The sequence below is a fragment of the Pavona decussata genome, unplaced genomic scaffold (genome assembly GCF_977016875.1).
Source record: "Pavona decussata unplaced genomic scaffold, jaPavDecu1.1 SCAFFOLD_195, whole genome shotgun sequence".
Taxonomy (NCBI): domain Eukaryota; kingdom Metazoa; phylum Cnidaria; class Anthozoa; order Scleractinia; family Agariciidae; genus Pavona; species Pavona decussata.
This window is the reverse complement of record NW_028145604.1, coordinates 2,542,501-2,557,561: the sequence shown is the minus strand read 5'-3', so window position 1 is coordinate 2,557,561 and position 15,061 is coordinate 2,542,501. Positions and strand designations below refer to the sequence as shown.

Here is a 15,061-nt window from a genome sequence, read left to right as displayed (position 1 = left end):
AAAAAGGAAAGGAGAAGGGTGAAAAATAAGAAGAGGAAAGGAAAAAAGGATAGGGAAAGAAATGAAGGATTGCAGGAGACAGGGATAAAAAAGGGAAGGGAGAAGACAAAGAAAGGGAAGGAAGATTGAGACTGATAGAGAGGGGGAGGGACAAAAAGAGACAGGAATAACAAAGGATTAGAGACAGGTATAGAGCAGGAAGGGCAGAAGGCAACTGTGATAGAAAAGGAGAAGCCAAAGATAGAGTGGGGGAGCAGGAGACTGAGACAGTGGGGGGAAGGGGAGGGAGGCAAAGGGAGCCAGGGATGGAGGGGGGAGGGGCAAAGAGAGGCAGGAATAACAAAGGATTATAGACAGGTATAGAGCAGGAAGGGCAGAAGGCAACCGAGATAGAGAAGGAGAAGCCTGAAGGAGCCAGGGATAGAGTGGGGGAGTAGGAGACTGGGACAGTGGGGGGAGGGGAGATACTGGATAACTTGTAAGTTTTAAGTTCTCGGTGAGATATTTTTTATTCCCTTTCATGGATGTACATGAAAACAATGCTGCAATTGAAAGTGAGAGTTGGAAACGCATAATAATTACCTTCAGCTCTGGTAACTAGAGCATATGTGCATGCACTTACCTCTGTCCCATTCTGGCCTGCATTACCAGTGAAGCCCTTATCACCCTACAAATTTACAAACAAAATTATATTTAGCAAGCAGCAATGTTTCCATCTGACCACATTGTGCCTCTCCACGCAGGATTGTAAGTGGCCAGTAACAACACAGCAACTGAAGAGGACCTAACACATTTCTCTGGTCCTTCTATTTGGAGTAATTTGGATGTGAAGAACTAAAGAGTTTTTCTTTCTGTTCATTTAAGCAAATGACGACTTAAAAATTTCTTGAGTACTTACATAAATGCCAGCTTAGTAGAATGAGAATGTTAATTTTCTTTTTACTTCTAACACACTTACATAAATGCCAGCTTAGTAGAACGAGAATGTTAATTTTCTTTTTACTTCTAACACACCTATGCACAAATACTGGTTCACTCACTATCGTGTACTTTTTTTCTATTTCCTATCTTTACTTATTTATTTCTTGTCTACTTGTTTGTTTCTTTTCTTTTCTTACAAGTCAGTCGCAACCCAGATAAGGCATGATAATTTTTGTAACTACTTAGCTTGTTTAGTGCTTACTATTCAAATTTTTATGCTGTTTGCATGTACTTTATATTTGTGGCAAATCATCAATTAAGTGTGTGTGTGGGGGGGGGGGTGTTGAGTCCGGAAAAGTACCAAGACCACAGGCATAAACACAACATGATTTAATACGACCGATTCATACCGCATGCACAAATTAATGCACAACAACTCCCTGATCGCTATCGCCGGTCAGCGGTCAGTTAGGACTTCATGTTACTACATCTCCTTTTTTTTTAACTTAACTAAATGTCAATAAGCACATCAGTTCCACAGTCATAAATAAATACTAATCTTAGCATTGTTCAATAAGTCTTTCTGGTCTTCTAAGAGCTCCTCTAGGTCTAAGGCGGGTCAGCAGCGGTTTAGGCTGTAAGGGCTCATTTACTGCTGGTTGGTCCTCAGGGATAGGCAGTTCTCCGAAGTCTTCTTGCCCCTCTGGGCTCATCTCTCTTGTTGGTGGTGCTTTGTGACTCTCACAGCCCTCATTTTGGGGTGAGGCTGGAGGTCTTCCATCAAGAACTCTTCGCGTCATCCTCCGGTTCCTTCTCACTTGTCCATTTGAGGTCTGTATGACTACGGACCTTAGAGATTCGTGTTGCGTAATTACTGTCCCTTCTGCTTTCAGGTCAGGGATCCAAACGCGGTCACCAGATGACAGCTCCTCTCCCTCTACTACTCTGTGCCTCTGCTCATAATCGAACTTCATTTTTGCTCGGTATTCCTTCTCTTTTCTTCTGACGTGATCATAGTTAGGGGTCTCTGGCTTCAGCTTATCTGGGTGACAGGGGACTCTAGTACGCAGTTTCCGAGCCATGCTTAATTGTGCTAGAGAGTAACCGTGATGCAACAGAGTATCTCTGTAATTCAGGAGAGCCAAGTATTCGTCACCACTCTTATTCAAGACCATCTTCATAGTTTGGACTGCCCTTTCCACTTCTCCATTGGCCTGGGGATATCTTGGAGAAGAGGTTACGTGCTGAAACTGCCAGTCAGAGGAGAAGGCGGTGAACTCACGTGAATCAAAATGGGGGCCATTGTCGGTAAATAAGATGTCTGGAATCCTGGACGACTGAAAACCCTTTTAAGCTGCAGGATAGTCTGGGCAGAGTTCACATCCTTGGACACTCGACATATCTCTACATCTCTTGAAAAGTAATCTACAGCCAGGAGGTAATGTTTATCCTTGTGCTGGAAGAAGTCTACGCCGAATCTGCTTCACGGTCGATCCGGAAATTCAGTACCTTTCGTTGGCTCAATGCGTTCTCTGCGATATTTCTCACACATGGCACAGTTTTGCACGACATTTGTGATGTCTTGGGAGATCCCGGGCCACCACACCGAAGAGGCCGCATTCCCACGCGTTTTGGTAATCCCTTGATGACCATCATGTAGACGCCTTACCACATCTGCTCTTAACCTTGGAGGTATAATGATTCGTCTTCCTCTCAGGAGTAGCCCGTTGTGAAGGGATATGTTGTCACGCTCACTCCAGTATTTAGCTATTGGCCCATGGACTCTTCGTTTCTCTTCCGGCCACCCATGCTGAACATACTGCGAGTCATACATGAGTCTCATCCTGAAACGTTGTATGCGCACCGGAAGCTCATCTATCAATTCAGTGGAAAACAACGGAATCAATGGCTTGTGATCTGTTTCTACTTTAAATCTCATTCCGATCAAGAATTCTGCCCAGTGTTCAAGTGCCCATGTGATAGCCAAAGCCTCTTTTTCAATTTGGGCATAACGACGCTCTGTCTCAGTCATTGATCTGCTAGCATAGGCCACTGGCCTCATTTTGCCGGATGGCTGCTTCTGCATAAGAACTGCACCTAGTCCAAAACTGCTGGCATCAGATGAGACCATGGTCTCCTTTTCTGGATCGTACAGTGCAAGAACTTGCTCGGATGCCATGTCTGCTTTCAACTGTTGAAAGGCTACTTGTTGGGCTGGACCCAATACCCAGGCACTGTCTTTCTTGAGCAAGTCTCGTAAGGGTTTCGTCTTCTCAGCCAGATCTGGACAGAACTTCATTAGGTGGTTGACCAATCCTAAGAAACGTCGCAGGTCTGCAATGTTCTGGGGTTCTGCCATGTCGGTGATAGCTTTAACCTTTGAGGGATCTTTCCTGATTCCTTCACTGTCAATGATCTGGCCCAAGTATTGCAGCCTGGTTTGAGAAAATAAGCACTTCTCAAGGTTGAGCGTGAGTTTCCTCTCCGCTAGCCTGTCAAGGACTTGCTTAAGTCGCTGATCATGTTCCGCTTGGTCTCTCCCAATGACTAGAATATCATCCATGCGGCACTTGACCCCCTCTATTCCAGAGAGTTCTTTATCCATCCTCTTCTGGAAGTACTCGGGAGCTGATGATATGCCGAAGGGAAGACGCTTAAACATGTAACGGCCAAAAGGCGTAATAAAGGTAGTTAGCTTGGCACTTTCTGGGTTTAGGACTATCTGGTGGAACCCTGAGTTAGCATCAAGCTTGGAGAATACTGATCCTTCTGTAAGGCTTCCCAGCGTTTCTTCAACTGTTGGCAATTGATAGACTTCTCGGCGAACTGCTTGGTTAAGCCGTGTGAGGTCAACACATATCCGTACCCTTCCGTCGGCCTTTGGCACTACCACAATTGGCGAACACCATTCTGTCGGCTCGTCTACTGGTTCAATAACATCCAGTTGTTCCATACGTTTGATCTCTTCCTGCACCTTTTTCATAAGTGGCAGTGGTACTCGCCTGGGAGTGGTCAGACAAAAGGGTGTGGCCCCTTCCTTTAAATGAATTGTATGTTCACCCTCCAGTTTGCCGCGGCCTTGAAAGGGTGTTGGGTACTGCTTGATAATGTCCTCCTTTGTCCCTGATCGGAGTGTATGGTTATCAGGCGTCAGATGAACAGCTTTGACACTGTATGTCCCTGGGATTTCATGGATAAGGCCAAGACTTCGGATGGCAGGTATCCCAAGAAGCAACTTGGATGCCCCTCTGACTATGTACACTTGTTCCTTGATGACTGTTCCAGCTAGAGTGAGGTTCATGACTGCACATCCAAGGGTCGCCAGAGGAACATCCCCTGCTCCGACAAGTTCTCTATCGGATTTTGAAAGCGGCCCATATGATGACTTGTAGATGGCTTCAGGCATCACAGACACTTGTGCTCCTGTATCAATGCACCATGTTAGCATGTCTTGGTCTTGGACTTTGAGCTGGACATGCCATCCGGCTTCGGACCTACCGGTTTGAGGGTTTGCAGCTGGTTCTGATTTGGAAATATTGGAACATGTGGGTGTGGTTACCCCTCCCACAAATGTGGGGCTTAGGTCATTCTCAGCTTCGAGAACCTGGTTGACTTTCACACTCTTACATATGATAGGGAAATGCCCCATTTTATTGCATTTGCTGCATCATGTATCTGCGGCTGGGCAGTTTCTCCTTCCAGGGGGGTGCTGGCGGTTGCAATAACTACAGTTTCGGCCAACTGTTTAGAAGGGCTTCCTTTTAGGGTCTCGCTGGTTCCTTTGCTCTGTAACTTGATCAGAGTTAGGGCCTGACCTGTTCCCTCGCGGTATGACACTCTCAATCTCTGCAGTTTTTGATTCTTGTAACTCGCGTTTTGTTGCTTCCTTCAAAGACAGGATCTTTACCGCCTTTTTGAGTGAAAGGGCTGCTCCTTCGTCATAGAGCTTCAGCTTGTAATTGTCTTCCTTGCAGGAAAAGGTAAGTTTGTCTCTGACTGCTTGCTCACAGAAATCAGCTGGAAACTTGCACTCGGCGGCTCTTTCTTTGACAGTCACGACCCACGAATCAAAGGTCTGCGTCGGCTCTCGTTTAAGGTGAATCCAAAATTTCTCTCGCAGCATGAGTTGAGGGTCCCGTTTCTGAAAGTATTCATCAAACTTTGCCGTAACGGTCGCGTAGTTGTCGGAATTTTCGGCTGGAAGTTTGTCTTTTCCTCCCGCGGGGTCGTCACACTCGGGTAAGTAGGTAAAATTTGAGTAAATTTCCAAACACGGCTCGCCGATGTGGTTTAAAAGCAGCCCCACCTTCATTTCATCGGGTTTCTTTGAAGCTCCAATTGCCTTGAGGTAAATTTCGAATTTTTGTTTCCATTTCCCCCACGAGTGAGCAGGATTTCCCGTCGAAATTTCCAGCGGTTCCGGCGGTCTGGCGAATGGCATGCTTTCCGCCATCTTGTTTGAAACCACGTGCACTTTGACCGATTAAGCCGTCTTTTCGATCGTTTCTTCAACTGGTTTGATCTCAGCAGCTGAGGCTAGAAGGAAGATCTCGCTTCTGACACCATGTTGAGTCCGGAAAAGTACCAAGACCACAGGCATAAACACAACATGATTTAATACGACCGATTCATACTGCATGCACAAATCAATGCACAACAACTCCCTGATCGCTATCGCTGGTCAGCGGTCAGTTAGGACTTCATGTTACTACAGGGGGGTAGCACTGTGTGGTAAACCTATGATGCACCAGCATACACACACGTTTCAGGAATTCTTTTTTGTTATAGAACAATGTATGTTTTGTCTGCTATACAAATACTATCATCCATGTAGCTTTGTACTGCAATGCTTCATAAATCTTTCAGAACTTTTCACAACCTTTGGAATAATTGATAAAGAAGAAAGGGAGGAGGGGTTAAAGGAAATTAGAGTCAAAACATATTTTATTTTTGAAGGTGATTAACAAGGATGACACCAAAACAGATTACTATCAAGATTGGTATATATTTATAATCTTGCATGGTTGAAGCCGAACAGAGTCTAGTTACTTTTTCTCTCTTTTACATTACTTTCTTTCCAAATCAAATGCAGGTATTTCAAACACAAGCTGTGCTTGTGTGGGACTCCAATGTTCTAATTGTTAAATACACCAACCTTGCGACCTTGAGGTCCTCTAAGACCCTTTGGTCCTTTCAGTCCAGGTCTTCCCATGTCACCTTTGAATCCATCAGCGCCCTTTTCTCCATCAGCTCCTTTTTCACCCTGAAAATGTGAAAGGAAAAGTGAGATAAGAAAGTGAATTGAACATGACTGTCAGATCTTAACACAAATGAACAATGAACTGAACATGCTAATCAACATTCACCGTGCGAAATATGAACACTTGTTGATTATCCTTCCCTGTGGAATGTCAAGTGGGGAGGCGCTTTTTTGCATTTTGCTTAAAGATAGTTTACTTCTCAAATTATTTTGTCGGTGAATGTCGATAATTAACGATAGAACATTACACGGTCAATAAGAATCTTTTCGTAGAACTAAAGGAAGGTGAAGAAATCTCTAGTCCTGTTAAGTGCTTTTTATGTCTGCTTTCAGTTGCTAGATTTCTGTTTTTGTTTCCGCCAATGTTGTAAGTTCTGTTTATTTGATTTACTTCAAGTTTGAACCTCAAACTCAAACTAGACCATTCCTCTGAAACAGTTGAAACCTAGACAGTTTGTCTTCACTGTACCTGTTATAGATCTCACCTCCTCTTGACTGATGAAGGTTTAATTTGCTTACAAAGTGACAAGTTTCAAATACAGAGGCATAAAAACGTTCAAAGCAACACTAGCTCCGAGGCAGATGCTCTTTGGCCCAAAGAGTGTCCACATATGAGGCTACAGCAACATGTGCCATCAAAACTTTTGACAGCCCTGCACAGCATCTAAGCAACAACATGTGCTAAGTTGAGCAATTTAACCATGCAAATATCAGATGACTTACCGGAGGTCCTGGCGGCCCAGGCGGCCCCCCTAATCCTGGCTGACCTTTCGTTCCCTAAAAGATCATATAATGTATTTTCAAATCGGTGACTTTCTACATTCAGCTTCAGGAATATTTTGAACCACATTCTTTACATTTGGTTTATTGTTTCCGTTGCAGTCTTTAAGGGTCAGTTATCAAAAGACAGTTTAAACAGTGTTTAACGAAACCACGTTCTAACCCATTTTCAATTTTGCCAAAACTTTGTCTACTGCCGACGGTAACAAGAAGGCTTGCATCCCAGACTAGAAAATTATTTATCTACTTAAGGTGGGGCTCTACCTGAATTTGAGTGAAATTTGAAGAGGTTTTAAGAATGGATAGAAGAAAGAAAATGATTTTTGGAACACTAACAGACAGTCCATAACCACGCAAGAGCACCCCAGGTTGCTAGTGGACTTACTTGGTATCCATCTATTAATCATTAACTACAAATTCTAATTTTAAAACTTCACTAAATCTTCAACATTTCTTATTTCTTTCAATTTTACCAATCCTTCAAGAAAAATTATTTCCTTCCAAATATACCTAAAAATCACCCAAAAATTCATAAAACACCCCAAATCATTGATTTGTGTTATGAATGGAGGGTTTTTGTATTGCTTGAAATGCAAACAAGATATTTCCAGTTGACCGATTTTAAGCGGCGTGAAAACGGCTTTCAGGTGAACCCCCACCTAAAGATAAACCACTTATAAACAGATTTGGAGGCCCACTGATTGTCTTAAGGCGGGGCCTTTGTTAGACAATGTCTGAGCAAGTGAAGGGCTTGGATTTACATGTAGAGTAATGGGTGTTCTTCTGTTAAAGACAAAGAAGAGATAATGTTAAACATAGTATATGAAGGCAACTACGACAACTGTTTTCAGTCGATTCATGGTAATTCTCTTATCCTACCCAACATAATCAAAAATGAATGCCATCAGCCTGATCCAAAAACACAGGCTTTTGTTTGGAAAATACTGTTACAGTAAGAAAAGGGTGTTAAAGAGAATAGTCTTTGATAAATTTTTTAAAGGATTAGGAAGTGTAGGAGATGAGGCCAACAGCCTTAAGCAACACCACACAAAAATACTGTCATATATTGATGAGCACCGAGAGCAGTTACTGTAGTATGACCCTGCTTGTTGGTAAGGTTGTGATTCAATTCATTCACACCATGTGATTTCAGTACAATGTGTTAGTAACGCCAAGATCAACTGGCAGGGAGAAGGTAACTTGTAAGTTTACAACTGTACATGCATGCACACTGCTGGAAGATGTGAACACACAGCGAGTGTGGACAATATGCGACCCAGCGAGGCAAGCGAGGCAAGCGAGGCATGCGAGGCACAAACAACTCCCAACATAAATGCTAACTGTTAAGCTATCCTGAGTGCTATTTAGGCTAACCGGAATGCTTTTTAGGCTAACCGGAGTGTTTTTTAGGCTAACCTGAATGCCTCGCATGGCTTGCTGGCTCGCAGATTGTCAAGACCCACACACAGCTACCAGCTGTCAAATATCTCCATGCAGCTTGTCAGTTGTGGTCAGAGCAGTACTTGAAAACTAAACACTGCCACACTGTCTAGTCAGGTATGACCTACAATCATCGCCTAAACTCTTCGGAAGATTGCTAAGGTTTGCCTTGCGTTCACGTTCCTCCCCTCCCCTGTGTCAATGTTGAGTGTCAACAGCTACTGTTAATAAATCTTTACGCATTATTCTTCATGGGGAATTCAACATTGAACAGGGGGTGGGGGAAACGACAAACAAAGGAGTAAACAAACATAACTAATAAAAACTAGCTGCTATACCGGGCTTGTTTTCTAATCTTCCCAACAGAACTTGGCGATGATTGTAGTACAATCAACAGACAAACAGCCTATAGCTGTCATAACCAAGCGTGCTATACTATTATTACAGTAATCAATAACATACATTTAAGCCTCCTCTTCCAGGCTGACCAGGATCACCTGGGTCTCCAGGGGTTCCCTGTTGAAATAAGAATCCACAACAATTATTTATTAAAAGTAAGTAAGTAAGTAACCTTTATTTAAACACGATAAGTATTAAGCTTTGCAGCTTGTGGGATCGTGTGTAAATACAGTCGAACCTCTTTATTACGGACACCAAGGGGACAGGAATAAGTGTCCTTATTATAGAGGTGTCCGTTTTAGAGAGGTAGGCCTTATATCGATTTCGGTCTCTCGGGGACCAAGTGAACTGTCCGTAATAGAGAGGTGTCCGTAAGGAGAGGTTCGACTGTAAATAAATAAAGAATAATTACAAAATAAGACTTAAAAATTTACAATGTTAGGTCTAATCTAGTTTAAATAAAAATTTACAAGTACAGCTAATAATTGAAGAGCTGAGAGCATAACCGCCTTATGTCGAATTTTAGCCCAGTTTACGATTTCGCTTGCATTTGTCCCAATTTTTGCTCTCCCTGGTTTTGAAAACATTTCGCGGTTTTACAATCGTGTACAAAACTCCTTGAGAAAACCAAACACCAACAGCGCAAAAACCACTTGCTTACTATTTCTCTCTCTTGTAATTCTACCACAGAACTTTACTTCTCTCTCCCACTCCCTCCCCCTATGCAATGACAACCGAAAACAGATGTAGAAACCACTCACTCACTGTTTCTTTCTTCTTAATTCTACCACAGTTATTTCTCCCTTCCCCCCCCCCCTCCCCCTTATGCAATGTTGATTTGGAAGGTGATGCTTGCCAGGAGACTGTTCGTGACCCAGAAAACAACATTGAGTTGGGGGGGGGGGGGGGGGGAGGGGAATGTGGTGGTTTCCTTGTTTACTAGTAAACGTGCTTGGAAGGTTAATGTTGTTAGAGATGTTGTCCACGTCGTGCTCGTCGGTTAAGAAGACTCGGACCGCGCGTTCTTATTGTAAGGTAACCGTGCGTATTTGGGAAGTGGAAACATTGGAATGTAAGTTACGGTTTTCGGTCAACCAAGTCCTATGGTGCATATTTTCGCTTTGTGCATTAACGAAGTCAAGAAAGTTACTCTTTTTAGCCGTAGGTTAAGTGTGGCGCAAATAGCTTTCGCGTGATTTCAAAAAAGTGCTAGTTCCAATTTTGTGTTTTCCTTTCGGGGCGATAAAACCAACTAGTAGCATAACGAACTTCAAGCAACACTGTCACATTATTTCATTAACATGGTTGTAACTTTTCTCTTAACCGTAAGGGAAAATAACTGCATTTCATATAAAGACTGGTCTCTTGAAAGCCAGTAAGGCCGTAAGTCACGCAGTGCGTGACATAGAACTTGTTTTCTTTCAATGCGTAACAGTTCTCACCCTCAGTTCTCGCTTATTCAAATCGTGTTGCAGGAAAGGAAATGGCTTGTTTCGAGATAAACTTTTCTCTCAATGAAAAACTGATTTGTTGCCCTTCTATTCTACCCCTTTTGATCACAGCAAAAGTGCATCTTAGTAATTTGGCAACAGTTCTCGCCCATGTCACAATAAAGAAACTAATTGAATTTTGAATTATTTTTACGTAATGGGGTGAGAACTGTTGGAAAATAGATTTCCTCTGTGAAACACCTTTAGGAAAGCATTTCAACATGGCGATCTAATGATAAACAAAGCATTTACACGCTGCCAAAGGTAAAACATTGCCAACGAACATATATAAATGACTTTTTAGTGGTAAGAACTGTGGCCGAGAACTGTGCGGACATTTTGATGACGTATTGTATCTGAGGTGCGTTTCTTACATTCCTGTCACGCACATAGTAGTTTGTAACAATCAAATGAAAGTGTAACAGAATTCTTTTCGTTTCTCCCACGAGAAAGACCGCTTTCGTGTGCCGTGGTTTAAAGACAACAAGTTCCTATTTAATACAAATATTAATACTCAATGCATTGTCCTTTTGGTCATCCATAGTGACTATAATGTTATCGATTTTTCTTTAGAAGATGGTAACAATTCCCAATGGCATTAATATGAAACACAAATCGGCGGAAAAAAATAGTGAACAATGTTTTTCAATCGAATTGAAGTTCACATGCAAAAATTCGGACAAATCCGAGCAAACTCAGAAAACGGGCTGAAATTCGACATAAGTCGGTTATGCTCCCAGCCCTTCAATTTACCTAATTATTGACATGATCTAACCAAAAACTCATACCAATGGGCATTCGAGTCATCTTCTGCAGTATATATTCGCAAAGTCAATGTCCTTGACCATGGTAAAAGCAAGTCAAGTAACTACCTTGACTTGTTTTTACATAGAAGTCAACATGAACAATGACAAATATACCAGCTGTAAGAAAGTGAATGGATACTGTTTAGATTCTATTTACCATCTTGGGCACTTAGCTATTTTGGGACCTCATCAGAGGGCACTTATTGAAACACAGAATACTTTTTTTTTTTCACGTTTACTGCGACCTTGACAATGGCGTCACGATGACACCAAACGTTGTTCGTTTTTATGGTTTATTTTCACTTGCTTTAGCTTATGTAAATAAAAACATTTGAAAGGTTTTAGGCAAGCAAGGCATAAATGACTTTTTTTACCTTAAAATCATTATTGCTCCAAATGGGCCCTATTTTTGGCACAGAGATCGGTTGTCACGTAAACTAAACAAGAAATAGCTTATAACTTTTCTAGAAAACACAAACATCCAATACTTGACTGATTTCTTTTGTAAACAAGACTGAACCAGTTGAGTGAAGCATTGGTAGTTGTGAACAAAAGAAATCATTCAAGGTTCCATATTTCCTTTGTGTGGGTTGCTTGTGTTTTCTTGAAAAGTAATAAGCTATTTGAAGGGGTTCCTGGAACAAGGCCCTAAGTGACTTTGATGTAAGGTCAAATTCTCCTTTTGTCTAACAAGTGAATACAAGGAGATTTGGAAGGAGAATCTAACAGTTTGTCAGAAGTCACTTAGGGCTTTTTTCCAGGCACCTCTTCATTTCTTGTTTATTTAGTAGTTTACTCAAAAATTAAACACGCAACTAAGTTTTTTACCATACATGCAACTGTGCCAAAATAGGGCTTACTTGGAGTAATTTATTTTTTAAAGCAGAAAAAGTCACATAATATCTCTCTTATCCAAAACCTTTCATTTGAGAGTGCAACAAAACCTAGTGAACAGTGATGGAAACTCAAACAACAAGAATGGCAAATAAATCTGATTCAACCATAAATGATCATGACATCACTGACAGTAACTGTTGTTGATATGTTGGCGAGACTATGAGTACGCATGCATTGCATGCCTACGTGTACGTAATCAACCTGGACACTTTGCGGCCTTAGTTCTACCATGTGCTCGGTGTAAGATGGCAAACGTTGTTTATTAAATCATTTGTTTGTGCTCACTCCTCGCCTCCTAATTTCCTGTTCTTCGAAGTCAAATCAACAACTGTATCTGGTCAATAAATTATTATAATTGTAATCGAGAATAATCACACAACTCTAGATGTACTTCGTAGTTTTAGTGCATCATGCAAAAATACCATATTAGGATAGGGGTAATCAAGAGTTTGAACTCACTGGTAATCCACGAATTCCCGAAGGTCCAGGCGAACCAGGTTCTCCGGGAAGACCCTGCAATGAACGTTAAGATGGAATTACATTATTAATAAAGAAATGTCAGAAAACAATGAACAGAAGCGCCACGGACTACCACATGTTTAAAGTCATAACAATGATTGTTAAAATAATGATGATAATGATGATGATGACGACGATGATGATGATGATGATGATGACGACAATGATGATGATGATTAGACTGATGGTGGACTTGGTACCTTTTTTTGTTGACTCAGCGACTTAAGAATGTGGACTTAGCAACCATAATGTTGACATTGCGACTTTGAGTTGACTTGACGACCAACGGCAGAGTGGACTTAACGACTTTTTGGTGGACTCAACGACTTTTCGGTGGACTCAACGACTTTTTTCTGTGGACTTAACGACTAAGTTGGTTTTTGCATGTTAATTGTTCCTATGCTTAACTGTGTCACACGGACAACTTAGGATTAAGCAAGGTAGCTTAGGAAACTTTGTTTAGTGATATGGTAATACGTTCTTCCGGAGACAAACCTTTCAGTTATGGAAAACAGAAATCTTAAATTTTGAGCAGAAAATGTAAGAGTGACAGTCGCCTCAACTGAATCAATAAATGCCCACTGCGAATCATAACAGCAGCACGAAACCAAAAAATATATCTGTTAAAAGAACGCAATGACAGCCTTTTATCGACAAATCTTTTAAACTCTAGCAAAAACGTAGCTCTAAATATAAGCAGGTGGGCCACTCGCTGATGGAAACACAGAGATTCCATAATTTTACCAAAACTCCCTTTACAACAAAGGCGACAAGTAGAAGAGAAACATCCTTAAAAAAAACTTCAATATTTCCTTAAACTTTAAGCCAAAGTAACACAGTTAGGGTCAGAATAAACACTTAAATGATCCAGAGAAATTACAAACTCTTACTCAGGGGCATCCTAGCAACGTACACATTCTTTGAGAACAAGTACTGACCGAATGTTTGTAATAGAGTGGCTTTGGATTGGGAGTTGAAATTTTTTCCCTCACTACGTTTTTTGATTGTTTAAAGAACTCAACGCCATTGACTTTCTCATGACAAATTAGAAGGAAAACTAAAACCATTCAGTGTCTTCCCGCATGCATTTTCCGCGTTTGACGCCTGTTCTATTTGTTTACTTTGATATGTAAGGTTCACACCGTTATAACGTTCTACGGATCTGTGTCTTTTACAGATTCCGATTGATTGGTGTTTTTGTTTTTGTTTGTTTTGGGGGAACAACTTTTCTTATTTTTGGTTGGTATTTATAACCAGTAGCTTTCAGCAAATAGAATGCTGCTTTTCTTTTCTTTGATCTGCTGGGAGCACATTCCTCGTGTTTTTTGCAGTTTGCTTGCTTCGGTTTCTCTCATAAAAGCTCTCGCTTCCTGAATAGTCTCTTCTTCCGTTTGCTCCATTCCAGACAATTCACTCTCGTTTTTTTGTCTTAGTAGGATCAAGTTTCGTGACAGATTTATAAAGTCCTTTGAGAGCCCACATGTGCCTCTCAGCCTAAAATAATAGACTAAATAAGAAAGTTCTATTTTAATAATGGTATTAAATAATGGTTGTTTACTTTCTTGAAAGTGAACATCTCTATGGAAGGTTATATTGAATTATTATTTCACCATTTTAAGCACAACCATCGGAAGAAAACGTGATAAAACAGACGGGGTTGTATGTAGAATGGCTTGATACCAATTTTATTTTATGTTTTTGTTTCATTACAGCAGTTTACTAGACAGCTTATTTGACCTCACTATTTTAAAGATGACAATGACATTTATCCAAGATCAATTATTCTGTCTGAACATCTTATGGAACAAGGAGAAAAAACCACCATCTCAAGATACTTTAAATAGTATGAATAGTAGCCCGGATTATGAAAAAGTTCTTTAGAATCTCTAATATTGGAACTGTGAATCACGAAGTTCTATTGTTTCAAACAGTTAAGTGTACCCGTTTTTGATAGTTTTTGGTGTAATTCTGCCGTCTTTCCAACGAAATTTTTGCTTGTTTATGTTATTACCTTTTATTACTTTTACCTTCAATAACTTAGAAAACTAACCATTGTAAAGACTGGTGATTGTTAAACGAAAACACCTATTGTTCCAATCCGGTTGTACCCTACACCTACAGTGTTTTTTAAATAGGCTTTGATCGTGCAAGCACGCTCCGCCATAATTTATGGAAATTGACAAAAACCTTGTTGATAGTTAAGGGTTCCTTGGCAACGACTTTTATTCAAATTTTTATCCGCTTTCATTGTGTTTAAATAATGTCAAGTTTAACGCGATAAAATTGTGCGTTGCGTATTTTTTTTATATTGCCCTCGTTGTGTTATTTGACGGAACACTTAAATAGAATTAGTGAAATGTAATGAAGAAAGTAGCTAGATTTTATCACATTTGTAATGTTAGTTTGACAGCGACGAGCTGTCAACTCTTCATTACCATAATGCAATGTTGGCAAAGTTGCTGTTGTAGTTGCTGTGATGTTTAAGCTAAGTAAAGAACAACGTGTTTAACAACAAGCTACGAAGCCTGCGATTTCTTGAGTCAAGCACT

General features: G+C 40.9%; 1 protein-coding gene and 1 long non-coding RNA gene across 4 annotated transcripts in view; one reads left to right on the top strand and one right to left on the bottom strand.

Moving 5' to 3' along the window:
* Positions 1–15,061, bottom strand: part of LOC146461750 (uncharacterized) — a 76,110-nt gene that overhangs the window by 48,453 nt on the left and 12,596 nt on the right. For all 3 annotated transcript variants that reach the window (XM_085086562.1, XM_085086561.1, XM_085086560.1), the window contains exons 7-11: positions 12,453–12,506; positions 8,864–8,917; positions 6,905–6,958; positions 6,077–6,184; positions 623–667 (exon numbers count right to left, since the gene is read on the bottom strand). In XM_085086562.1, the coding sequence (XP_084942688.1) occupies positions 623–667; positions 6,077–6,184; positions 6,905–6,958; positions 8,864–8,917; positions 12,453–12,506 (315 nt within the window). The remainder of the gene's footprint in view (positions 1–622; positions 668–6,076; positions 6,185–6,904; positions 6,959–8,863; positions 8,918–12,452; positions 12,507–15,061) is intronic.
* On the top strand, positions 6,976–8,834 carry LOC146461751 (uncharacterized). Its single transcript, XR_014857326.1, has 3 exons — positions 6,976–7,213; positions 7,627–8,204; positions 8,419–8,834. It is a non-coding gene; the product is annotated as an uncharacterized LOC146461751 (long non-coding RNA).